This window comes from Astyanax mexicanus, chromosome 12 (genome assembly GCF_023375975.1).
Source record: "Astyanax mexicanus isolate ESR-SI-001 chromosome 12, AstMex3_surface, whole genome shotgun sequence".
Lineage (NCBI taxonomy): Eukaryota > Metazoa > Chordata > Actinopteri > Characiformes > Acestrorhamphidae > Astyanax > Astyanax mexicanus.
The window spans coordinates 43,260,977-43,287,814 of NC_064419.1; the positions used below are offsets into that span (position 1 = coordinate 43,260,977).

The 26,838-nt window shown below is 39.5% G+C and overlaps 1 protein-coding gene across 2 annotated transcripts in view; it reads right to left on the bottom strand.

The window, feature by feature from the left end:
- The window catches only part of kcnd3 (potassium voltage-gated channel, Shal-related subfamily, member 3), a 217,983-nt gene that overhangs the window by 15,347 nt on the left and 175,798 nt on the right, over nucleotides 1-26,838 (bottom strand). For both annotated transcript variants that reach the window (XM_022670267.2, XM_022670266.2), the window contains exon 4: nucleotides 9,331-9,432. In XM_022670267.2, the coding sequence (XP_022525988.2) occupies nucleotides 9,331-9,432 (102 nt within the window). The remainder of the gene's footprint in view (nucleotides 1-9,330; nucleotides 9,433-26,838) is intronic.

Below are 26,838 nucleotides of genomic sequence, written 5' to 3' on the forward strand. Positions count from 1 at the left end.
AATTTCATAATTTCATAATTAAAAAAAAAACAAAAAAAAAACGTAATTCTACTTTTGACCGCTAGAGGGCGCTGCCAAACAACCACGAAAATTGACATTGACATCGAGTCCATTGTGAGCCAGCAGGCCAAACCACAGCTCTCTCATTAGCTTCAATAAATGTTGGGCCTCTGTGGTCTAGTTTTCTGCTATTATTGAATGAGCTTTTTGCAATCAGTTTTTAAATCTTTTTTGTTCTTTGTTATAAACAAAATATTTGTTCAAATGCCTTTTGCACTTTTATAAGCAAATGTTTTGTCCTTGTTGCTTATGAAGGACTTGTTATAATGAACTTATTTTACACAGAGGAACTACTGTATTTGCAATCAGTTTTTTAAGCAAACTTTTTGTTCTTTGATATGAAGGACTTCCTTTTTGCACTTTTTTTAAGCAAACGGTTTGTCTTTTGCCGTATTAAAATGCATTAATATGCAGAAAATAGTTGTTGATAAATGTTGGTGCTGTAAACATACAGATATAAATTCATATAAAATTATTGAAAATCATTTGTAGCGTTTTTCATATTCAATTATTTGAAGTGCGAGGTCATGTGGCCCTCCAATGGTCATGCTGAAAAAAATGTGGCCCTCTCCATCATGGAAGTTGCCCATCCCTGTTCTAACCACTGAGCCAGCACCGTATAAACTATATAATACAGTCAAATCTTACAGTGACAGTGTCTGCTCATTATAAACTGTTATAAACTAGAGACTTTCAGCAGCACTTTTAATAGCAGTCTATTTTGTAACTAACCAGAAGACAGTGTGAAAATCTTAGAACTGGAGGGATGTTATCTGTTAGTGCCCTGTTAGTACTGGTTAGAACTTTGAAAGCTGCATTCTGGACAAGCTGTAACTGTTTAATGGTCTTTTTGGGAAGTCTGGTTACAAAGTCATTATTATAGTCTACTGTACTGGAAATTAAAACATATATTTGTAAGATGATAAAAGGCTAGTTAAACTGAATCAAGTCTATTAGGACGCCAAGATTTTAGCAAGGTGCGTTGTGATGTTTGTTGTTATCTTACACCCTGGAAACAGTCTATTTTCACGCCTTGTGTTCAGGTAAATATTTAGTGTGATTTTAATGTGTTTCTTGGCAGTGTGAAATACAGGTGTGCTACTGACTGATTAAAACCCTGACAGCAGTCAACAGTCAGCTGCTCAATCTTACCGCTTACACTGCCGCTCATTAAACACACACACACGCAGAGTGCAAATCCAGCTTTTAACTCAACAATAAACAGAATAAAGAATACAATTACATTACTGTTCCCTTAAATGAGCTGCTGGTGTATCTTCACAGTGTGAACGTGCAGGTCAGTATCATCTGCTGAGACACAAAAAGCACTGCACTGTTAAGATATGAATGCGCCAAAGTCAGAGCTCACCTGGTTCTTAAAGGAAATGATGACTGCCGCACTTTATATCAGGTTACACCCAAACCACACCCATGATTAAATAAGAGAATTATTAGTACATGCCTTTTGTGCATTTGAAGGTGCGCAAGGCATATTTCTGGTGCTCTCACAATACCAAAGACACATTGACATGCCCTAAATCCAGATGTGCCATGCACAATTGACCAGTGCATGATAGATCACTAAAATAGGGCCATTTGTCTTTGTTTTTAGACCCCAATAACTTTCTTTCTCTATATTTCCAAACATCATGATTTTTGTCTCGTCCTTATTTAATTGCAGGAAGTTTGACTCATCCAATTATTTATATGCTCCAGACATAGTGAGTCTACTGGGCTAAAATCATCTTGGAGAGAGAGATTTGCATGATAATGAATGTTATTGCTCTGTAGAATTTGCCCAAAAGGAATCATATATAGATTAAACAGGAGAGGTCAGAGAACTACTCCCTGGGGAACTCCATATGTTATGGCCACCCTTTCCAATTTACAGCTGCCATTAGTGACAAAATAACTCAGGTTTTCTAATAAATAAGACCTTAACCAAGTAAGGACCGTTTCAGAATATCCTACCCTGTTTTATAATTATTAATATCACTTTCATTGGTTCTAGAGTAAAACCCTGTGGAACTCCACAAGGTATGCTCTCAACCAACATTTACCAATAGTTCACTACAGTTTCTGCATTTCAGTTAATAGCTAAATAAGGTTGTAAACATTGTAGTTCTGATAGTGAAGGACTGAAGTGTAGCTTACATACAGGTTCTAACGGGTAAAGCACTAAAACATGAACTAATATAATCTTGTAAAAATTACAGGTGAAAAATTCATAGATTTAGGTCCAGCAGTGTTATTCTGCCAAAGTCAATAATAAGCCGAATAACGCTTTAACTGCAGATATGAAGGGACCATTCTGTCAAAAAAATGGTGTTAATTTTATTTGTGTCTGTGCACATTCTCTGAAAGCTTACAATTCAGACCAAACACAGCCACAACTCCTTTTTTTTTTTTTTTTTACAGAATTATAGCATTAAACAGTGTTGCGTCTCTTGTCTTTTTTGTAGTATGTTCATAATTACAATGTTCTCAATGTTTCTTTTAATGTTAAAACATTTCACTCTTAACTGCCCTCCCTATATGTGGATAATGTCTAGGACTAGGTTTTCCAGGCATTTTTTATGTGAAAAAGGAAACAAATTTTGTTGTAGCCAAAGATGCTGTAGCCCAGAGGTCGGCAATTATTTCCAAGCCTTTATGTTGCGGGCCACTAAAAAAAAAGTCTGTTTCGTAAAAGGAAGTGTAATAGGATGGAGTGCTACAGACTAGAAGCTCTCCAGCCCAGAGGGTTGTTGAACCCAATTGCAGAACAGTTGATCTCAAAGGAGGTAAACCCAAGAAGAAAGGGAAAAAAATAAATAAATAAACACACAGCTCCTCACACGGGATTGAATCTGTGTTGTCAGGGTCACGGTCCAATATACTACCGCTGCCCCGGCTAGTGAATTGGGACAAGGCTAGGAAAAAACGCCCTTATAAGGAGATAGAGAGCACAAGAGCGGGTGGAAAAACGAGAAAGTGTGGAAACTAAAGTTTGGAAAATGAAGTGTAATAGGATGGAGTGCTACAGACTAGTAGCTCTCCAGCCCAGAGGGATGTTGAACCCAATTGCAGAACAGTTGATCTCAAAGCAGGTAAACCCAAGAAGAAAGAAAAAAAATAAATAAATAAACAACACACCGCTCCTCACACGGGATCGCATCCGTGTCGTCAGGGTCAAAGTCCAATATACTACCACTGCCCCAGCTAGTGAATTGGGACACAGCCGGGAAAAAGAACTCCAATTATAAGGAGATCTGGAGCCCAAGAAAAAACGGCAAAACGAGAAAGGGTGGAAACTAAAGTCACGCCGAGCGCAACAGAGATAAAGGGGAAGCATTTTTTTTTCATTATCTTTCATTATAGTTGAAACAATCTCACAGACCAGATGTTTTATGCCGACTCCTTCCTGTTTACTCAATCCCCTAAAGTTCTTATTATTCAACTGGGCAGCATGACAGCAAAAAGAGAGAGAGAGAAATAGAGAGAGAGAGATAACGAGAGCACTTTTGATAAAGAACGCTAACCCTATCAGTGAGGGTCTGACTTCATTAGCCTCTGATTAAACCAGCAGTGGATGGAGGGATGTAGTGGGAGGAGAGAGAGAGATGGAGAGATAAGAATGAGAATGCATTCATTAAAACAGATCATTGTTTTAAAGAGACCCCATGATCATCAGCTTTTTGAGCACGGCTGAATGCATAAATCCGTGGGGTGTTTAACTATGGGATCTGGATGTGGGATCTCCAGCGCTCGGTTTATTCTGCATTTCAGAGTCTTATTACCAGCGGCAGCCAGAGAGCACAGACACTTCAGCTTTAATGAAGCCTCGGATGCCTCAGACACTGTTGGGTCCTTCTTTAAAAGAGAATCCAGCATAAACAGGAAAAACAGGGCTGCAAAAACGAGCCAATTGCAAATCTCCTGAACTGTTATGCAACAGTCTTGCCTTGTTATATTTAACCCCCAAAAAATGAACAAGCAAAAGCTTTTTAGGCCCAATCCCATTTCACCCCTTGGCCCTACCACTTACCCCTACCCCTTGTTTTTGAGTGTAAACCAAAGGGGTAAAATCCTCCCCCTAATAATTGGGACAGCCCTTCAATCACCTGACACATCATCAGCGCTTCAGTAAAGTTCAGCAACCTAGCTGCTGCTGCTGCTGCTGGTTAACTTGTTAACTTTAGGGTGTATTTTATTGTATGTCTTCTGAAAGGGGGGAAATGGTGAAGAAATGAATTATTATTGTCTATTCCTTAATTCCTCTGTGATGGGGAGCTGAAATTAGCTTTTATTTTGTTTTATTTTTCCTGTTCCACCTTAAATGCTGCAGCCTCTGCCGTCTGTTGCACCATTTAAGGTGGAACGGGAAAGTTAGCTAGCTATCTAGCTACTGAGACAAACTACTTGCAATCTTTTTATGCATGTTTGGAAGAATTTAGCCATAAAACATTGAAACTACACATGAAACTATGGTAATATAGTGCTAATCACCCTTTAAAGGGATAGTTCGGTATTTTTGACATGAGTCTGTATGGCATCATCATAACCAGTGTCGTGCATCCACACTGACTTACCCCCCACAGCGTCCTGTGAGCTGAGTTCTTTTCCAGTTTAGGTCAAAGCGAAAGTAGTCCGGCATGTTTGCAGGGGTCAGGAAAATAAGTCCTTTTTCTTCCCAAAGCAGTACGTGTTCAAAAGAGTGATTTATTTACATCACAAAAAACTAACCCTGCAAAAGTCACGCCTCGTAAATCACTTGGGTCCTACTTTCTCTCATTTCGTATCAGTGCGCGTCATTCTGACAGCGAGCTGCGCACGCGTCAACTTGTTCTGTGTTTTGGCAGTGCTTAGCTGACATCCTCATCAATGGATAGGTCTTGCATCTCGGGCATAACTAAGTCCCACTCGTGGCAACAGTAGCATTCCACCTCGGTCTGCATTATTTCGCACTTGAAACAAGTGCACCAGGATTTGTCGGCCACCCTGGGTATCGCAGCTCCAGCAGTGGCTCCAGTTTCATCTTCCACCACTTCTCTGTCCACCCTCTCTCTTTCTGCCCGATCTAATTCCATTTGGCGAAGTTCAACATCTGTATACTCGGGTTCATAAAGATATCCCCGTGGCTCTGAGCGGTGATCAATGTTTTCCTCGTCACTCTCGTAGTCAGACATGTTCTCGAGGCGAGAAGTAAACAAAGCGATCCAAACACGTAGGCTAGCTGTCAGGTTGCAGCGCTGCGCGCATTGATATGGAACGAGAGAAAGTAGGACCCAAGTGATTTACGAGGCGTGACTTTTGCAGGGTTAGTTTTTTGTGATGTAAATAAATCACTCTTTTGAACACGTACTGCTTTGGGAAGAAAAAGGAGTTATTTTCCTGACCCCAGCAAACATGCCGGACTACTTTCGCTTTGACCTAAACTGGACAAGAACTCGGCTCACAGGACGCTGTGAGGGGTAAGTCAGTGTGGATGCACGACACTGGTTATGATGATGCCATACAGACTCATGTCAAAAATACCGAACTATCCCTTTAACAAGGAAGATACTAACATTTGAGTGTTTCTTTGGTCGCTTGTTACCAGTGAAAAATCTCTGTATGAAGAGCTAACAAGAATCTGAACACCCCTACCCTATGAAGTGCATGTGCAAAACAGAGGGGTAGGGGTAAGGTGTAGGGCCAAGGGGTGAAATGGGATTGGGCCTTGGTCAAGGCTGGTAAAACTTGTTGGAAACTTTAAGAGAATGTGTCATCCAATTGCTTGGGACTTTGGATTGCATGGATGCCAGTGTTTCAGTGTGCCCTTGTGTCTATGTTACCTTCTGGCTCTCTGCTTTTAGTTAGGCTGTTATGGTCAGATATGCTGGACTCAGATATGCTGACTGCAAATGTAAATTCATTAGCTTCTGATTAAAGAAGCAGATAAAGTAGGGATGTAGTAGGAGGAGAAATAAATAGAGAAAGATAGTATAACACAATGGGGACAGTGGAAGAATACAGCTTTGGAAAAAAAATGGAAAAAGAGACGTTTCACTTTAGTTTCTGAATCAGTTTCTCTGATTTAGCTATTTATAGGTTTATGTTTGAGTAAAATTAACATTATTATTTTATTCTATAAACTACAGACAACATTTCTCCCAAATTCCAAATAAAAAAAAAAATTCATTTAGAGCATTTACTTGCAGAAAATGAGAAAAGGCTGAAATAACAGAAAAGATGCAGAGCTTTCAGACCTCAAATAATGCAAAGAAAACAAGTTCATATTCATAATGTTTTAAGAGTTTTATGCATCTTGGCATCATGTTCTCCTCCACCAGTCTTACACACTGCTTTTGGATAACTTTATGCCTTTACTCCTGGTGCAACAATGCAAGCAGTTCAGTTTGGTTTGATGGCTTGTGATCATCCATCTTCCTCTTGATTATATTCCAGAGGTTTTCAATTTGGTAAAATGAAAGAAACTCATAGTTTTTAAGTGGTGTCTTATATTTTTCCATAGCTGTATGTCATTCCATTGGTTTGATGCAACCATTTAAGTTTGTAGATGGTAAAGCTGATTGATTCCAGTGTTTCAGGGTGCCTCCATGTCTATGTTACCTTCTGTCTCTCTCCTTATAGTTACTTATAGGCTGTTATAGATCTGCTTGAGTTTTTCATTAAAACAGATGATTTTTTTAAAAGCTTCTTTAGCACTATGACATATATATAAATCCGTGGGGTGTTTAAACGTGGGATCTGGACGTGGGATCTCCAGCTCTTGGTTTATTCTGCATTTCACAGCCTTATTACCAGCAGCAGCCAGAGAGCACAGACACTTCAGCTTTAATGAAGCCTCTGACACAAGTTTTACACTCTCTCTCCCCCCTCTCTCTCTCTTTCTCTCTGCTTTGCTTGTTCTGTTCATTTGTGAGTAAGAACATGCTGGAAGCTGAAAGCTGTGTGTAGAGAGCTGGCGTCTGGTTCTGCTCGGCATCAGTCTGCAGAGTGTACAGTCGTTATCTTCTTCCTTTTCAATGTTTTACAAGCAGACTGATTTAGATTCTATACATTCAGAGAATCAAAGCTCCCGCATTCCAGGAAGCGCCATGACGGGATAAAGGTTAAGCCTCACACTGCATTTTCACTGCTCCATCGCTTCAACGAACATGAACGCGCTCCCCCACAGTTGTTCATAGCAATGTTGACTCTGTCCTCCAGAGACTATAAAAAAAGATGGACGCCGTGTCGCCGTTCCCATTCATTCAATGAAAATGAAGCCAAAATCTTCCGCCATGTTGGCGATCCTGAAACCCGAGTCTGAGCAGTAGAGACCAGAGGAGGGAGAAAGACTGTGGAGAGACAGCCTACTCATTTAAATAACCCCGCCCCTGAGGGCTGCCTCGCGGTCACAGACTGCAGAGTGGGGCGGAGCGGAGCTGACGGTCTGTTATTGGCCCCGCCCATAACCAGCCCTTTTTCAATAACCACAACTTTTTGAATAGAGCTGAATAACATTTTAAAAACGAACTCTGTGGGGATATAAAAATGTAACAATATAAGCAGAGGTTACACTAGCTGCTGCATTTAAATAATGGAGGTAGAATTACAGTATATTAGAAAAAAACGTGATTGAAAGTTGTCTGTTTTGCCATTGAAACCTATGGGGATGGGTGGGGTTACACGGCTTTCTGAAACCGAACAGCAGGGGGCGCCCAACCTGTGGTGGCTTCACTTTTGAGAGAAGATGCTCTTTCCAGCTATACACAGTCTATGGTGTCCTCCAATGAAATCACATGTTTATGTGTTTAAATGTGTTTAAATGTGTTTAACCCTCCTATTATGTTACAGGTCAAATTGACCCCTTTTTAAAGTTTGAAGATCTAGGAAAAATAGGTAAATGTATTTTTTCAGTATGAAACTTCTTCTGCTTGCCTTAATTAGTGCAATCAACATATAATATGAAAATGGTGCATCTCACATATTTGCAAAAAAACCCGGCAAAAACTACAAAAACTAAAACAACACTGCAATGTTATGTTTTAATGTTATGTAAAACTATTGTGTTTTAGGTACCACTTTAAAATAAGACTACCTTTATAACGGGTTAATAAATGCTTTACAATTAGTTTATTAATGGTTACTAATTAGGTTGTAAATACATTAAAAATCATTAATGATCAGTTATGTGGCTGTGGGTTCACTATTTGGCAAACAACAGGTCTATGTACATTTCTACGTATTTGTGTTATAACTGATTATTAATGATTTTTAAGGCATTTACAACCTAATTAGTAACCATTAATAAACTAAACCATTTATAAACCCTTTATAAAGGTAGTCTTATTTTAAAGTGGTACTGTGTTTTATATGTTGGTCTTTCAAAAGTAAGAAAAAATAGTGAAATATAAAAAATAGTGAAAGTTTGAACATGTATTTTTTTTTATGAAAAACAAGTGAATTATCCTAACTGAACCATTGCCTGTTAGAGGCAAAGAGCACCATTGCACTAAATACTGATAAAATAATTAGTAATGGAGTTCGTAATTAAATATTCACACTGCTTTTTATGATTTTTTGGGGTTTCAGACGTCTTTTGGATAATTAAACATGCACCGGGTCAAACTGACCCAGGAACAACATTGCTGTTCCTGATAAATGAACATAACAGGAGGGTTAAATGTGTATTCAAATGGAAAGTAGATTTATAAAAACTATATTTCCTACAAACTTGTAAACTTTAGCCTATAAATGTTTGATTGAGCTCCAAAACATTTTTAGTAAGCAGCATATTATCCCACCTGCACTGTGTTTATGTTCAGAATTATAGCAGCTGAATTATCAAACCGATCCATGTGACATCACTATTCTATTCATATTCTATGAATTCAAAGAATCAGAGATCAAAGTGCTCGTCTTCCAGGAAACTCCATGATGGGCAAAAGGTTAGGTCTCATACTGGAACACACACACACACACACACACACACGCACACACATACACACAAATTGGCATATGAGACCGCTCTTAGCTATTCTCTTACTGCCTCCATTCTCTGAGATATTTCTGAAGAGCTATCTCTTTATTCAGAGTCATCCATCCATTCACTCCTCCCTCCATCCATCTATCTATCTATCCATCCATCCAGCAGCCGTTCACGACCAGGGTCAGTAAGCATTCGGACAGTCTTTGCTTTCACAGAAAGTGCTGCACTACTCTGTACATAGAGTGCATGTATGTATGCGTGAGTGTGTGTGTGTGTGTGTGTGTGTGTGTGTGTGTTAGCGAGTTACTTACCGGTAGCTCCAGGGCTTGGTTGGGCATGCCGTTGCGTTTGCTGTGCAGGAAGGCGTTGGAGCTTCCTGTCTTGGAAATTCGCATTCTGGTCAGCCGTGCTTTCTGCAGATAAACAAGAACAGGAAGTTCTTCACTCACAAGAAAACTTAAAACACTTAAAATCCTTTAATTGTCCCAAAAATCGACAGTGCACAATATAACCAGGTGCACCTTATGAATGAATTTTACTAATCGGGTTATAAGGAGCAGTAAAACCACTCTTCTGAAGTACGGCGATATACAGGCGTTTAAATAAAGATTCTCCAGCACTAAGGCTGGGTGCAGCAGCATTAGCATTAGCCGCCAACTGCAGCACTAGCTCTTTTGTCGTTCAGAGGCGAGTATATCAGACTGAACCAGCCCACTAACAAAAGCTCTTTGGAAGAATGTGTCATCTTGCTTCTTGCTCACTCAGTTTTGTGAATAGTGGAGGAGATGGAAGTGGTGCCCTCATGTCTATGCTACCTTCTGGCTCTCTTGTTTTTAATCAGGCTGTTAGAGTCAGATCTACAAGACTCTGATAATGTGTTCACACCACCTGTACTATGATTATTTCTGTATTATGGTTTCAATTAGGTCTGGGGGCAATGCTAAAAGCTAACCTGGCTAAAGTCTTTTTTTAGTTCGCTAACAGCGAATCTCACATCACACTGAAAGGACACAATATGCAGCCTGTGTGAACCATTGTAGATTTAAAAAAGCAAAAAAAAAGGTGGTTAATGGACTTATAGCATCACAAATTAGCATTTTTCTGTCTTTATTTCTTATCAAGCAACAATTTATATTATCAGCATAAAGACTTGAGTATAAGCAATTTTTTTTTATATATTTACGTTATTTTATTGTGCATTTTTGTGCATAGTTTGCATTAATAACTGCATGCATGGACTCTACAAGGATGTAAAAAAGTATTTGATGGACACATCAGATCCACCTGAAAGGAAGGGATAAGACTAAAAAAATGTATTTTGAGCTAAAGCCTTAACAAGCTGCCTGTTACACTCACTTGGCCTTACCCGTTCCTTTTGAGACCCCCACTGCCATCCTAAGAGCTGTGCTATTGCCGTCTCAGCTCAAGAAAAGTTTGTTTTACGAGTCCTCAGAGGAGCGAAGGATCGAGTGAACACAAGTATTGACTTTGGCAGCAGAACTTCAGCCCAGAAATCAGTAAAACCTGATGGAGAGGTCTGAAAAAAAATCCACTGCTGGTAGCTGGTTTCAGATGGTCTTTGATGGTTAAGGTGGTAAAAAGCTGGACAAAGCTGGGGCTCTGGGTGGTTCAGTGGACTAAGGCACTGACACTATTATCTGGTTCGAATCCCTGTCATGCAGCTTGCCATCAGCTGCCGGAGCCCTGAGAGAGCACAGTTGGCCTTGCTCTCTCTTTGGGTGGGTAGATGGCTCTTTTTCCCCACATCACTCCAAAGGGTGATTTAGATCAGCACAAGGCGTCTGTGAGCTGATGTATCAAAACCGAGTCGCTGCGTTTTCCTCCGAGCGTGCTGTGATGCTACACGACAATGATACATCAGCAGCAGTTCAAAAAGAGGCGGAGTCTGACTTCACATGTATTAGAGGAGGCATGTGCTAGTCTTCACCCTCCTTGTGTTGGAGCATCACTACTGTTAGGGGAAGTCCTAATGAGTGGGTTGGATAGTTGGTCTTGTAAATTGGGGAGAAAATGGTATAAAAATGATAAATAAATTAATAAAAAAGAAATGTTTCATGCTTATGGGCCACATCTGGCCCGCGGGCCGCCTATTGCCGACCCCTGATCTACCTCATGAAGACACTGAGATTAAAATACCCACAGTGTGCAGATCTGTCCTCAAAGATACATGTGCTACTTATTTAGAAGAATCTAAAGTATAAAAAACATATTCTGGTTTGTTTAACACTTTTATTTAAAGAATAATTCAGCATGTGCTCCTGTATAGCTTTAATATAGTCTTTAATATTAAATTTACAATGTGAAAATCATACATAGGAAGAAAACACATTCAATGGGAAGAATTTTGAACTTTTGACTGGTATTGTATATTGGGCGCTGTCCATGCTTTTCTACAGTCATTGGTTTGCACAACTGTCTTGATGGACCAAACGGTTTGTGGGCGGGGCACGGATACACCAACTGTATATCGGATCACTACTGATTGCTGCTTCTTTCAAATATGCAAAGCACTGAAGGGAATGTATTGCATTCAAGTGGATTGCTGTTTGTCCTGTTAGGGAATTGCACACTTGTGATGAGTGCGGGGGCTCACTAGATTTCATGCACGTATATACACACACACACACACACACACGAACACACTGTAGTCAAGAGAGCCACGCTGGGAAGGTAATGCATGTAGAAGAATGGTTTTTCCCGCTGAGAGAGCTTATCAGCTGCATACATATGTAGCACATCTTCAAAGACTGAATTTCTTCATATACTGTGCATACACCTTATATTCAAATGTACTGGAACCATGCCTAATGCCAGGCGTGGGTATAGGGGGGTATACAGCCTCCAGTATTAAGCAATAAGCAAATATACTGAGCAGAAGTGTGTTCTTTGGGATAATTATGAGCTGTTTTTGTAGCTGAATGCAATCAATCCTCACAGCAATGCTTAAAATGCAGTAGAAAGCCTACCCTTGATAGTTGAGACTTGGCATGCAGTTTTTATTTTTTTTTATTTCTAATTTTTCTCATTTTCTTCCCGATTTACACGGCCAATTACCCAACCCACTCATTAGGACTCCACCTATCACTAGTGATGCCCCAACACACCAGGAGGGTGAAGACCAGCACATGCCTCCTCCAATACACGTGAAGTGAGCCACCGCCTCTAGTTGAGCTGCTGCTGATGCAGCATTGCCGAGTAGCATCACAGCACTAATGCTCAGAGGAAATCGCAGCAACTTGGTTCTGATACATCAGCTCACAGACGCTCTGTGCTGCGGACATCACCCTAGGAGTGATGTGGGGAGAGAGCGCCATCTACCCACCCAAAGGGGCCAGGGCCAATTGTGCTCCCTCTGAGCGCCAGCAGCTTGATGGCAAGGCATGCAGTTATTTCTTATATATGCAGATATGTAAATGAATACAGGTGTGGTTTAATTTGACACTGGGGGGCCTATCGTACAACCTCTGCAAGGCTTGTCGCGATGCTCATTGCTATCTTAGACCCCGTCAACAGTCTATTTTCAGGTCTTGCACCTGCGCTGTTAAAATAGCGTTCGAGTTTAGGAATAATTCTACACTGATGTATTGGTGGTCTGGAAGTGAGGTGCGTTCAGATAAATCTCTGGCGTATTTTTTATATTTTGGTGGTGGAAAACACAGGAGCTCCACTGACTGATTAAAACCCAGACAACAGCACTGCATACACCCCCGCTCATTAAACATACACACACACACACGGACGCACTGCAGAGCACAAACCTGACTATTATAAATTATAAACAAAAAAGAGAATAAAATAACATTGCTGTTCCCTTAAATGAACTGCTGGCGTACCTTCACAGTGTAAACACGCAGAACAGTATCTTCTGCTGAGACGCACAAAAGCTGTGCACTGTTAAGATACTAAAGTGCCAAAGTCAGAGCTCATCTGCCTCTTAAAGGGAATGACAAGTGACACACTGATTGGTTTATTTTTTACGCTACACCCAAAACACACCCATGATTAGCAAAAGGTGTATTTTTTGCTCCCTAAATCCAGCTACATGATCTGCAATTGACTGGTGTGCTATAGACTGCTAAAATAGAGGCCTAAGTCCTACAACAAGATTGCATAAAAGTGCTTTAAACAGTTCTAAAAGGAGACTATTTTTGGGTAGTGTACCGCTTGGTGAGAGAGTTGAGTGTTAGACAGGTCTCTATAACGCACTCAAAGACAAAGAACTTTATTTCTACAAATTGTCTACTATCTAGACCCGCCATCAGCCAGCCACCATTGTAATTTTCTTAAATAAGAGACCTGGACTACTACAGGTTTTAGTATGGAGGCCTCGTGGTGAGCACTTCAATCCTGTCTTGGCTGTGGAGCGACACACTGACCCAACTGCTGGTGTGATTTATGATCTGGGGAACATTGTAAACAATACCCCTAGTAATAATACGAGGGACACTAACAGCTCAGCTATATGTGCGGGATATTCTGCAGCCACATGTGATGACTTTCATTGCAGGGTTTCCAACTGATAGCATTTCTCATCAGGATAATGCTCATCCACAAACAGCAAGAAAGAGTTTCCCAGGAATGAGGAATATCTTCAACAGATTACAACCCTTCCTTGCCCTGCCTGGTTTCCAGATTTATCACTAAACAATCATTTATGAGAGAAGCTTATATGCAGGATCTACAGTCCCAGCTGCAACATCTGTGGGTAAATGTGAATCTGTATACCTCCATGCCCAACCATATGTCACCTTTTTTTCAGGCTAGAGACTCCAACATGGTACTCTAGTTTCCCCCCAAAGAACTTGGTACATTATGAGTATATATATTTAAATAGCCTTTTTACAGCTCAGTGATATGTGTAGGACATCATATTGCCACATAAGCTGGCAGGATAATGGATAAATTATGGCAGGGCATCTACCTGACAGGATTCAGCAGGATAATGCTCGTCCACACACAGCAATGGTATCAGGAAGATCAGTGTAGAAAAGCAGCGATTGCTTCTCTTTTCTCCTAATTCTCTCTATCATCTCTATCCTCCTTATGTTCCCTCATTCTCCGAGGCGGTACGGGTTCCCCCGACACCCCAGATAACCCACAACACTCCAGAGCTGAGAGCAGCCACTCTCTCAGTGTCATCTCAACTCAATTTTTAATGGACTGAGAGCACAACGCTGACATTTAAGTAATAACAGTGTTGGCGTAGTAAACACAGCTCAGTTGCTGGTTTGTTTCATCAGATTTTATCGCTCTGTGGTTGGCAACATACTGTGTTCTCTCTCTCTCTACTTCTCTCTCTTTCTCTCTATTTCTCTCTTTTTCTATCTCTCTTTCACTTTCTTTCTCTCTCTCTCTCTCTCTCTCTCTCTCTTTTTCTATCTCTCTCTCATGTGGCCGGGGCGAGCACAGTGAAGTGAATGGAGTGTACTTTAAAGTGTCATTTTCCATTCTCCATCATGATCTATGCTTTTCAATATCACTCTGTATTTAGTAAGTGTTTTGCTGCTGGTTATTAATATTTTAACTTCAATATTTGGTGAGAAGACTACGATATAGCCAGTAGAACCTGACTGAGATATCTGGCTCTGTCAGTACTGATCTATTTTTTAATAATATATAATGACTAAACACTAAACACACCCTGCTATACAGTCATATGAAAAAGTTTGGGCACCCCTATTAATCTTAATAATTTTTAGTTCTAAATATTTGGGTGTTTGCAACAGTCATTTCAGTTTGATATATCTAATAACTGATGGAGACAGTAATATTTCAGGATTGAAATGAGGTTTATTGTACTAACAGAAAATGTGCAATATGCATTAAACCAAAATTTGACCGGTGCAAAAGTATGGGCACCCTTATCATTTCATTGATTTGAATACTCCTAACTACTTTTTACTGACTTACTGAAGCACAAAATTGGTTTAATAACCTCATTGAGCTTTAACCTTCATAGCCAGGTGTATCCAATCATGAGAAAAGGTATTTAAGGTGGACAATTGCAAGTTGTTCTCCTATTTGAATCTCCTCTGAAGAGTGGCATCATGGGCTCATCAAAACAACTCTCAAATGATCTAAAAACAAAGATTGTTCAACATAGTTGTTCAGGGGAAGGATACAGAAAGTTGTCTCAGAGATTTAACCTGTCAGTTTCCACTGTGAGGAACATAGTAAGGAAATGGAAGAGCACAGGGACAGTTCTTGTTAAGCCCAGAAGTGGCAGGCCAAGAAAAATATCAGAAAGGCAGAGAAGAAGAATGGTGAGAACAGTCAAGGACAATCCACAGACCACCTCCAAAGAGCTGCAGCATCATCTTGCTGCAGATGGTGTCACTGTGCATCGGTCAACAATACAGCGCACTTTGCACAAGGAGAAGCTGTATGGGAGAGTGATGTGAAAGAAGACATTTCTGCAAGCACGCCACAAACAGAGTCGCCTGAGGTATGCATTTGCAGGTTAACAAACCAATTTTGTGCTTCAGTAACTCAGTAAAAAGTAGTTAGGAGTATTCAAATCAATAAAATGATAAGGGTGCCCATACTTTTGCACCGGTCAAATTTTGGTTTAATGCATATTGCATATTTTCTGTACAATAAACCTCATTTCAATCCTGAAATATTACTGTGTCCATCAGTTATTAGATATATCAAACTGAAATGGCTGTTGCAAACACCCAAATATTTAGAACTAAAAATGATTAAGATTAATAGGGGTGCCCAAACTTTTACATATGACTGTAACTTTAAAAACAAATGAAACATTTATTTGTCTTTCATTTTAGCTTTAAACCAACTGTATACAAGCAATAAAAACATATATATTAAACTTTCTCCCAAGAATTTCATTTCACATTTTTTGGTTTTACATTTATTTAGCTAACTGATTCTTACATAGAATTTGTACAGCTTTAAACCATCTTTATTAAATTAACAGGTTCAATGAAACAATAGAATGAAACTATTAACCCTATTGAAACTAATAAAAATTAGTGGTCAGTGTGACTTGGGACTTGGCTGATGATGCTAAAAAAAAACAGTTATTGGCCGACACAGAAGTGTTTATATTATTGTGCTTCCCTATTGAAAATTGCATAAAATTAACTGAATGTTCAATTGGAACACCATTGACTCTAGCGTATATCATTCCCAGCTCCCAACATCATTCCCAGACTTCTGAGGTAAATGTAACAGAGAATAAACACTGTCAAGACTGTTATGTACAGTAACATATTCAGGATTTAGGAATTGGCCTTATTGGACAGCTCTAATTTTATTGGTTATTGGGATTATATGGGTTTTCCATTTTTTATAAAGGGTACAGTAGTGTTAATGATTTATGGACTGTCACTTCCATGTGATGGACCCCCTTATAATCAATTAAAAAAATTGAGCCTATATCAATACATTGAGACAATATACTTCTGCCTCACTGATAATTTCTTTCTCTTGCCTCCTCCTCTTATTAATCATAGCACTCATGTGATGAAGGCACACTCCGGGGTGTGTGATGATGGTAGTGCTAGCGCTGCTCTTTTCACAGCAGATTGCTATCACATTACTGAATCAATTTGGGACCTCTGAGACCGTTTGTGTTCCAGTGAACACTACCACCGCAGAAAAAAAGCAGGAGCAATGCTTTTACAGCCGTGCAAACTGCTCTGGAACCAGAAATGGAGAATGTACCACGGTAAGCTGTGGTGCTTCATCAAAGTGACACCCAGCAACCATCAGGAATCAGCATGCAGCCCTTCAACACCAGACCACAGACTGCTCCACCACCAGAGAGAAGATGCATTCATCTGGACACATGCGGTATTAACAGTATAAAGATCACTATAAGAGTGGATCTTCATTTGAATCATTTTATATACCATAAAGGGAATTTTTCCTTTACATAACTGTATATAATATGGGCGTCATGGTTCCATTCTCCCCTGTTCTATTGAAATGATGCCAGAAATGTCAGGCCATGTTGACAAATTTGCAACAAGAGTCTATGTAGTCGACAGACACAAGTTTCAATTGTCTCAGACTGCCTTCATTGAGTTTACAGTGAAGCTTAAACAACCAGGATCACAATAATCAATAATAGTATTATTAACTAGCTAGTTAGCCTTCTGACAGCTTGACTACAACTGATCATCTCCATGTAATGCAGGTGACAGATAATGATTTTAACCAAAACGTAGCCATATCTTCTTACACTGATTTGTGGGGAAAATAAAAATGTGGTAATATTAGCATAGGGAATATTAACCTTTGTAATTGTCGGACTCTGGAGATGGAAAGACAGTTTAGAGGAAAAATTAGATGTAAAATGGGTATTATAGAGGGGATGCAAATGCGAATTTATATGTTTATTAAACACAAATTAAAAAAATAAAAATATACCAAGGCAAATAAACAGATTGGGAAACTATGAGAACTACAGAATTCACAAAGGCTGAAAACAAAGAAAAACCTACAACCTAACAGACGTAAAACGTACAAAAACTGACACCTACACTGGGACAAAGGGATTATATATACACAGACAAAACAGGAAACACCTGGGGACAGGTAACAAGGGGGCGGAGCTACGGATGTTGTGGAGGAACGCGAGACTGGGACAGAGACACAGAGGTAAACACAGAAGGGAATTTTACAGGGAACAGGGCAAGGATATGGCATATAGCTGTTTTGTCATTGAAACCTATGGGGAAGGGCAAAGCTACACATCATACTGCAACCAGCCAGCAGAGGCGCTAGACCTGTGGTAGCTTCACTTTTGAGAGACTGCTTTACGTGCTGTACATGCTTTTATTTATTTATTATTACTTTTATTTTTTATTTCATTTTAATGTTTTGTATTTTCATTCCTGTTCTTAGTTCTATTACTCATTTAATCACTTATCATTTTTAATATTTTACTTTATTTCTACTATTATCTATTTACTTATTTTATATTTTATACATTTTTTTATGTCGAATTAGTTTTTTTATGGTATTTTAGAATGTTCTGTTTTACATATATATTTTTATTAAATGTTGATTTAAAATGCGTACTGTTATTTATTTTTTATTTTTAAAAATTATTTATCTATTTTTTTTACAATTTTATTTCTTATTATTTCTAAATTATCATTAAATGTGTTCAATCCCTTTGATGTTATAAAGGCTTGGCAACATTGTAAATGAGGGTCACCCTCAATGTTTCTTCCCGAGTGAAAATAAAGGTTGATTGATTGATTGATTATTGTCATTGGTATAGACAGAAAGCATCTTTACAATGGCCTATATCTCCTTTGATGGCTCTCCATGATAATTGTGTTACATTAAATACACCAGTGTGACCCTCCCTCTTAGATCCTGGATAAATAGCAAAATATAAAATGAAATAAAATAAATAAGTGTTTTTTTTTTATATAAAAAAAAAATAGGGACAGTAAAGTTTGGTTTCCATTTCTTTCCAAAAAAAAAAGGTCTGGAATACTCAGGTGTCTGCCTACATCACACGTTCCAACTTTTTCTGATTTGTGTTTGTAACTTTGCTAACATTTCCATAGTAACGAATATTAATCAACATCTCTATTCTAGAACAAGAAAGAGCCTCACTGGTTTTTAATCTCATCTGTGTCTGAGGCTTCTGTCTAAATAATCTGTGAAAAACAAACGCTAAAAGTTTTGGACCCTCAAAGAGGCATCTGCCCTTTCATGTGGGACAGAAAATGAAAATCAAATCTGTCTTTTTTATATATTTATATAAAAAATATACAGTATAACTGCACACGTCTCACTCTCAGGCGTCCGTGTGCTGCTGCAGAGTCCAGATGGTGGAGTAATTGTGACGGAAGACGGGTAATGTTGAGTAATAGTGATGAGTGATGAACTGGGGTGGATGAGTTAGGGCGAGAGGACAATGAGGGGTAATTTGGCGGCATGAAGCATCTCTCTCTCTGTGATCTCCAGTGTTAAAGAGAAGGGAGCTGTTGTTTTTATCTTTTTAAAATGTCTATGCTCATGTCTCTTGCCTTGTCTCTTGATTCACTCTGTTGACATGCTGTATTTCAGCACCTATTAAACAATAGAAGAAGAAAAAGAAGAGCTGTTTGCTGAAATCTGACTCCCCTTAGTCGACAGGCGAATGACGCAGCAGTATGGATACAACAGTTTACAGTACTTGTGATTCCTGTATCTACTGTAACTGTAGATTAACCTTTATTTATAAAGAGAGCTTGGGCACTCGAAGGGAGCTTGACTTCACTGTCAGAAAGGCGCAGTAATTCTGCAGCACATTATTTGTTAACTAATATTTTTAGCCACTTTTTGTTCTGCTGTTTTTCATTTTTTTGAAAATGTACAATGAATGGGGGTAACTGAGGGATGGGAAGGATACATCAGCTGCGTCCTTCAAATTTGTCAACTGTATACGAAGGACTGTTAAGTTTCGAACAGCCCACTTTGACATAGCGGTTGTCATGCCACATGTTTACACTGAAAATGTATGTTAGTGTTAGCTTGTGCTAAATGGCAAAACATGAACAAGCTAGTTCATGCTTAACTGCGATAGATGCACAAAACTCATTATTTAAAAGTACTTACATCTCCCTCATCTGCTGATGTGTCACAGACAGTAGGTACAGATCCCTCCCTCAAACAAAGTCTGCTGGATAATCCTGCTGTGCACTGTTTGAGGTTCTTAACCAAAATGACTGGAACGGTTTCTTCATTTTTGATTCCTCTTATCAAACTCTTTCAGCTAATTTACAGAAAATGTATGGATAGATTTTTTTTGTGCTTGGAGTTTTTATTATAGGGGCAGAGAGAGACTAGTAAAAATACAACAGAACAAAAAAGTGAGTTTTGCATAATATATCCCTTAGGCTAGCTACACTATGACTAGACTAATGATCAGCTGGTGCAAACGGCTACTGGTGTTCTCTCTCTCTTTTTATGTTCCTGTCTTTTCACAGTATATCTCACTAAACTGGAATACTGGGGGAGAGTTCTGTGAAAGTCTCAGTGTATTGGGATTTGAGTTTCGACAGATAGTATATGATGAAAATGTAGATGCCAGAATAAAGGAAACAGTAATGCTGTCGGATCACTGCTGAAGACTCAGTCTGCAGTCTGGACCCACTGGCTGCAGCAGTTTGGGCTGGAGAAGCTGCACTTATTAGCCATATGAGCTAAAGCTCAAACTGGTGGGTGGAATTTTAGAGTACTGGGAGCGGAGAGAGAGCGCTCCCCCTTTGATCAATGTTTCATTCGGTGAATCCCACTTCAAAGATCCTGCTTAGCAACCAGAGGTCTGCTGTATGATGCTGTGGCACGCTTCTGTTACAGTATGGCCTGGGTGAAAGTATCAGTATGAGCATTCGGCAACGCTGAATAAAAAATTAGCAATGTCATTTTATGACAATTCCAGACGGGATTAGTTTCTCAGGGGGTCCTGGGGTAATTTTCTCTTTTATGGGGGTCCTCTGTAATTTTATTCCAGTCCGGAACGACCATGTACGTGTTTTTCTAAGACGTCCACTGAGAAAAATTACAGGTTGAATTATCTACTGCTTTACATTGAACTCTGTGGTCCTTCAGTAATTTTATTCCCATCCGGACTCACATCTCTGAATTTCGTCACCTTGCATTTAATAAAATAGCTATATGTCCACTGCTGCGCACAACATAGTTACACTTTGGGCGTGCGTTTCCGTGGAGATCCACATATTGTAAACATAACAGCGAGTGGAAATGGAGGAGCTACTGAACGCGATACTGTCATGTGAACGAGAAGGCCAAAAAAAAAAAACTCACTGGTCCTCCTGTTTTTTCAATTGCAGTCCAGATGCAAGAGTTTTATCTCTGAGTAGAAGTGTGAAATATCTGAGAAACTAATCCAGTCCGGATAGGGCTTTACTTGTATTTTGTAAAAACAAGTAGCTAGGACATACGGTAGTACTGTACTACCATCTAATAAATATACTATTCCTAAAACTAAATGGAGAACAGAACTGGGACACTTACTGAATCATTTTTCTTCTGAAATAAAGGGTATTAAAGAGAGTTTAAATCAGGTTTATCCTGATTTTGTTGAAGTAACTGTCTCTACTACTCTGCCTCTCTGCCCAAGTCTTCCCATCCAAAAGTTAAACATATAACACATGGTATACTTTTTATCGAAACATACTATCTGAATACAATTTGCCCAGTATACCCAATCTTGGTCCAGAATATGGTTAAAAAAGGTAATAAAGGGATTAAAATCAAACCTTAGAATCAGACTTGTGTATTTTTTATATATTGTAAATGAATACTCAAGTCATCCCGACTATGAAGGAAGACATAAGGAATCATGTAGTAACTGGTAACTCTTCCTTTCCTTGGACAGTTCAGATGAGTGCCAATTTCATCATAATGTTTTGATGGTATTTGAGACTGCACTTGAGGATACTTTCAAAGTTCTTAAAATACTTAAATTGTTATTTCTTTACTTAGTTGAGTAGTTCTTGCTTCTCATAATATGGATCAGAACATTACTCAAATAGAGCTATTCACTGTATACCTGTAACTCTACCTCTTCACTACTTTACAACTGATGATCTCAAACATTTACATTAAGAGACAAGAAATTCAAGTTTAATTAACTCTTGATGAGTTCAGCACAGCTGTTAACTGAAAGCCTGAATGACTCTAGGTGACTCTGCCTCATAAAGCTGACTAAGAAAATCTAATGCCAAGATGTGCAAAACTGTCTAATTTAAGCAAGAGTTGGTACTTAGAAGAATCTAAAACATAAAACATATTCTGCTTTGATTAGCACTGTTTACTAAAAAATTCCTTGTGTTTTTCTTCATCGTTTGTAGGACTTTAGTATTAATCTACAATGCAGAATGTTTTAAATTCGTGAAGAAACTTTTGACTGGTAGTGTATTAAAGTGACAGCAGTGCTCTTTGATCCGTGTTGAAGTGGTGTTATAGAGTGGCTGTGGATGCAGGGTGCTGTGGACGCAGTGTTTGCTGCAGTGGGGGTTTGGTGGCAGGTGAGAAGATACAAGGTCGTCTCCTAAAAGTGACAGCAGGAACAAACAAAGCGGCACATCAGTGCTCATCCCTCGGCCAATCGGCTGCATCTGGGAGAGCTATTTGTAGAAAAAGAGAGAGAGAAAGAGAGAGAGAGAGAGAGAGAGAGAGAGAGAGAAAGAGAGCCTGCCTCACCCCCCCCCATTAAGCACAGATGTTGCTGGACTGAAGGTTAACTAAAAGGGTTGTTGTCTGCAGGACATGCTGCTACCCTCTGCAGAGTACACATTCTGCAGCATCATTTATACAACATAATTACTTTTTATTCACTTAATTAAACATTTAGAGCTCTATTTTAGTGATCTATAGCACACCGGTCGATTGCGGATAGTGCAGCTGGATGTAGAGCATGTCAGTGTGTCTGTTGTATAGTGAGGGCACAACAAAATACGTCTTGCACGACTCAAAACAAGCAAAATGCATGTACTAATTCTTTAAATTAACCTATAACATGCCAGAATTTTTGGCAATCTTTTTCAATCTAAATCTTGAGGATTTATATTAAAACAGACCTATCACTAATTGAACATTAGGGCTGCAGGAAAAAATCGTTTCGAGCTCGAATCGTGTTTCTAACATTGAACGATTCGGAATCTATTCTCATTTAAAAAAAAAAACTTTTTTTCTTTGCGGGTGCAGCTACTGTCGCGCAGAGCTTTTTAACTGTCGTGTGGAGCTTTTTAACTGTCGTGTGGAGCTTTTTAACTGTCGTGCGGAGCTTTTTAACTATCACGCAGAGCTTTTTAACTGTCGTGTGGAGCTTTTTAACTATCGCGCGGAGCTTTTTAACTGTCGCGCGGAGCTTTTTAACTATCACGCGGAGCTTTTTAACTGTCGCGCGGAGCTTTTTAACTGTCGTGTGGAGCTTTTTAACTGTCGTGTGGAGCTTTTTAACTATCACGCGGAGCTTTTTAACTGTCGTGCGGAGCTTTTTAACTGTCGCACGGAACTTTTAAACTGTACCGCGGAACTTTTAAACTGTACCGCGGAACTTTTAAACTGTACCGCAGAGCTTTTAAACTGTATCACGGAGCTTTTAAACTATCACGTGGAGCTTTTAAACTGTACCACGGAGCTTTTAAACTGTACCACGGAGCTTTTAAACTGTACCGCAGAGCTTTAGAACTGTCGTGCGGAACTTTTAAATTGTACCGCGGAGCTTTAGAACTGTCGTGCAGAACTTTTAAACTGTACCGCAGAGCTCAGCTACTGTACCGCGGATCTCAGCTACTGTACCGCGGAGCTCACCTACTGTCCTGCTGTTAAAGAGCTCCGCAGGACAGTAGATGAACTCCGCAAGACAATTAAAAGCTCCGCGCGACAGTAGCTGAGCTCCGCAAGACAGTTAAAAAGCTCCGCGGTACAGTTAAAAAGCTCTGCGAAACAGTAGGTGAGCTCCGCAAGACAGTAACTGAGCTCCGCGAGACAGTTAAAAAGCTTTGCGCGACAGTAGCTAAGCTCCACGGTACAGTTAAAAAGCTCCGCGCGACAGTAACTGAGCTCAGCGAGACAGTAGCTGAGCTCTGCGAGACAGTTAAAAAGCTCCACGCAATAGTAGCTGAGCTCCGCAAGACAGTTAAAAAGCTCCGCGGTACAGTTAAAAAGCTCTGCGAAACAGTAGGTGAGCTCCGCGAGACAGTAGCTGAGCTCAGCGAGACAGTTAAAAAGCTTTGCGCGACAGTTAAAAAGCTTTGTGCAACAGTAGCTAAGCTCCACGGTACAGTTAAAAAGCTCTGCGCGACAGTAGGTGAGTGTCGCGGGACAGTAGGTGAGTGTCATGAGACAGCAGCAACAGGACAGGGAAAGTTTTTGCTCTTACTGCCCCTCCCTATTAGCCTACAGAGGGATGTGTAGTGTCGGGTTACTGTGTTTGTTGTTGCGCCGCTAAAGTATGGAGGATGAAGAAAAAGAAATCAAACCGATTTGAAAGAAGCAGAAAAAATCTAATTGTGACCCCAAGAATCCATTCTGAATGGAATTGTGGGATTCCCAAAGATTCACAGCCCTATTGAACATGAGTGGGATTTTACTACTTCTGTACATGTACCTCAACCACTAATATCCATATCAGTCTAAATCATTTATCGTTCCTTCCAAATATCACTGCAATCTGACCTTTCTTTCTTGGTGAAGCTATATTTCTGTATATTCTGTTTTTCTTCTCCTTAGGACTAAGCTTTTAATAATGGGTATTTAAATATAAATAAAGTAATCTAAATGAAATTAGGTTATATTATATAAGTGGAGTAATTCACCTAGAAATGTATTGTATAAATTAAGACAATAGTCTGAATGTGGTGTATATATATATATATATATATATATATATATATATAGCTTGGAACAGGTGAAAATAGTAAAAAAAATTAAAAGTCAGGTGATGCAGAACAGGGTAGTGTCATGTGATCATGTGTGTGCATTTGATCACCGTCTGGTGCATTCTGGGTAATGGAGTCCATGGGTGGTAGGAGTGACAAAAAGAAGGAAATTAACATTAGTTTAGATCCATATTCCACATTTTACCTTTAACCACTTGGAAAGGGGAACACACACCATTAGCAGTGTGTGTAAAAATAATCATCCTTCTGAACCCAGCAGAAGCGATGCTGTGTTATATCGCAAAAAAACAAATCGCTTACGGCTCTGCAAACTTGGTTATTTGATTAATTTGACGCATTAAAGTTTCCAGATTAATTGCAAGCACAGACAGCCCTAGTGTGTATATATATATACACACACACACACACACACACACATATACGTATATAATCCATATTGCCCTTGAGGACTCCTCTTAGCCACCATGCTGTGTTATCTGTAATTGCACTAATCTGCAGTACAGTACAGACTCCATATCAGTATGTGAAACGAGATGAGATGGGCTCCTGGTGATTTTACAGCCAATTAGATCACACTTAATTAAGCAATATAAACAGTGAAGTTGAAGGGAGAAGATGGATGGCTGGGTCTGGGAGAGATACACTGAAGGAGAAGCTTGGTGGGGTGTTTAACGTGACGGCTGGGGGTCTCATATGTGACAGTGTGGATCGGCAGGTGGAGGGATGAGCACAGCAGTGACAGAGATAGTACTTTTATCCATCACACTGCAGAGACAGGGGAACACGCTGGGTTATTGGCCTTCTTCATGCGGATGATGCACAACATCTGTCTGGATGAGACTGACAGCAGTTAAAGCCCAACGTAGAACAGAAGACACACATGTAAGAACTGAGCTGTTCTATTATAGCATACGATATGATATGGCAGACCCCTAACTGAGATATAAAAAAAAAATTAACAGAGGTCAGTGATTCAGAATGTCATGATACTAATAATACACTCAAATATTTCTATATATCCAGGATTAAAGTAAAATAAAAAATCTGTCTCTAGTAGATATATAATAGGAAATGAAAACAGTGTGTACCCTGATGTGATAATTAGAGGTGGGTGATATGGCACGATATTTCAGGGCATAATATCATTGACGATATTCAAAAATGTTGTCGATATTATTGCATATGATACGATATTGAACACCCCTACTACTTTATATGTTGACCAAAAATAAGTCTCCAGCTGGATTTAAGTAAGTAAATGATGTGGGGTTGGTTGATGCTGCAGTTGGTCTGCAGGTTTAGGTTCAGCAACAGTATGTGCTGAAAGAATGAGGTCAGCTGACTACCTGAATATACTGAATATAGACCAGCTTATTCCATCAATGGATCTTTTCTTCCCTGATGACACGATCATATTCCAAGATGACAATACCAGGATTCATGGGGCTGGAATTGTGAAAGAGTTCAGGGTTCAGGGAGCATGAGATCATCATTTTCACACATGGATTGAGAGAGAGTTCACCACAGAGTCCAGATCTTAACCTCATTGAGAATCTTTGGGATGTGCTGGATGGAGAAGAGCTGCTTTGTGCAGTGGTCAGACTCTACCAACATCAATGCTGCTGCAAGATTTTGGTGAAAAATGTATCCAGCAACAATAAATAAATCTTGTAATATTGCAGAAGCTTATTGAAACAATGCCACAGTGAATTTGTGCTGCAATCAAAGCAAAAGGCGGTTCAATGAAATATTACGTCAGTGGTCAGCAATTAAGTTTGGCTTCGGGCCAGATATTTTCCAGGCCTTTATATGGCAGACCACAAAAAAAATCTGTTTCGGAAAATGTAGTGTAATAGGATGTAGTGCTACAGACTAGTAGCTCTCCAGCCCAGAGGGTTGTTGAACCCAATCGCAGAACAGTTGATCTCAAAGTAGGTAATTTCAAGAAGAAAGGACTAAATAAATAAATAAAAGCACCGTTTGTCAAGCAGGATCGAACCCATGTTGTCAGGGTCGCGTCCCAGTCACGTCGAGAGCGACAGAGAGACGGGGGGGATTGTAAACAGAAGCTCACCAGAGAAGCATTTTATTTATTTATTTTTTTATTTTCATTATCGTTCATTATAGTTCAAACAACCTCACAGGCCAGATGTTTCATGTCTTATTACACTTATTACACACAAAAAAGGGCTATATTGTGATCTATAATGTTATCAGGATATTGATCTTTGGTTGTATCGCACAGCCCTAGTTACTGGATGCTGCCTCCATAAATTCCTGATTATGTTTTCCGACTAGGGGTCTCCTGGAGACCACCTGAAAGAATCTCACCAGCCAACAGAGCCCAGCAGTTCATTTGTGCGAGGTCTTTTATAACGGCGCGGTTAACCTGGCGCA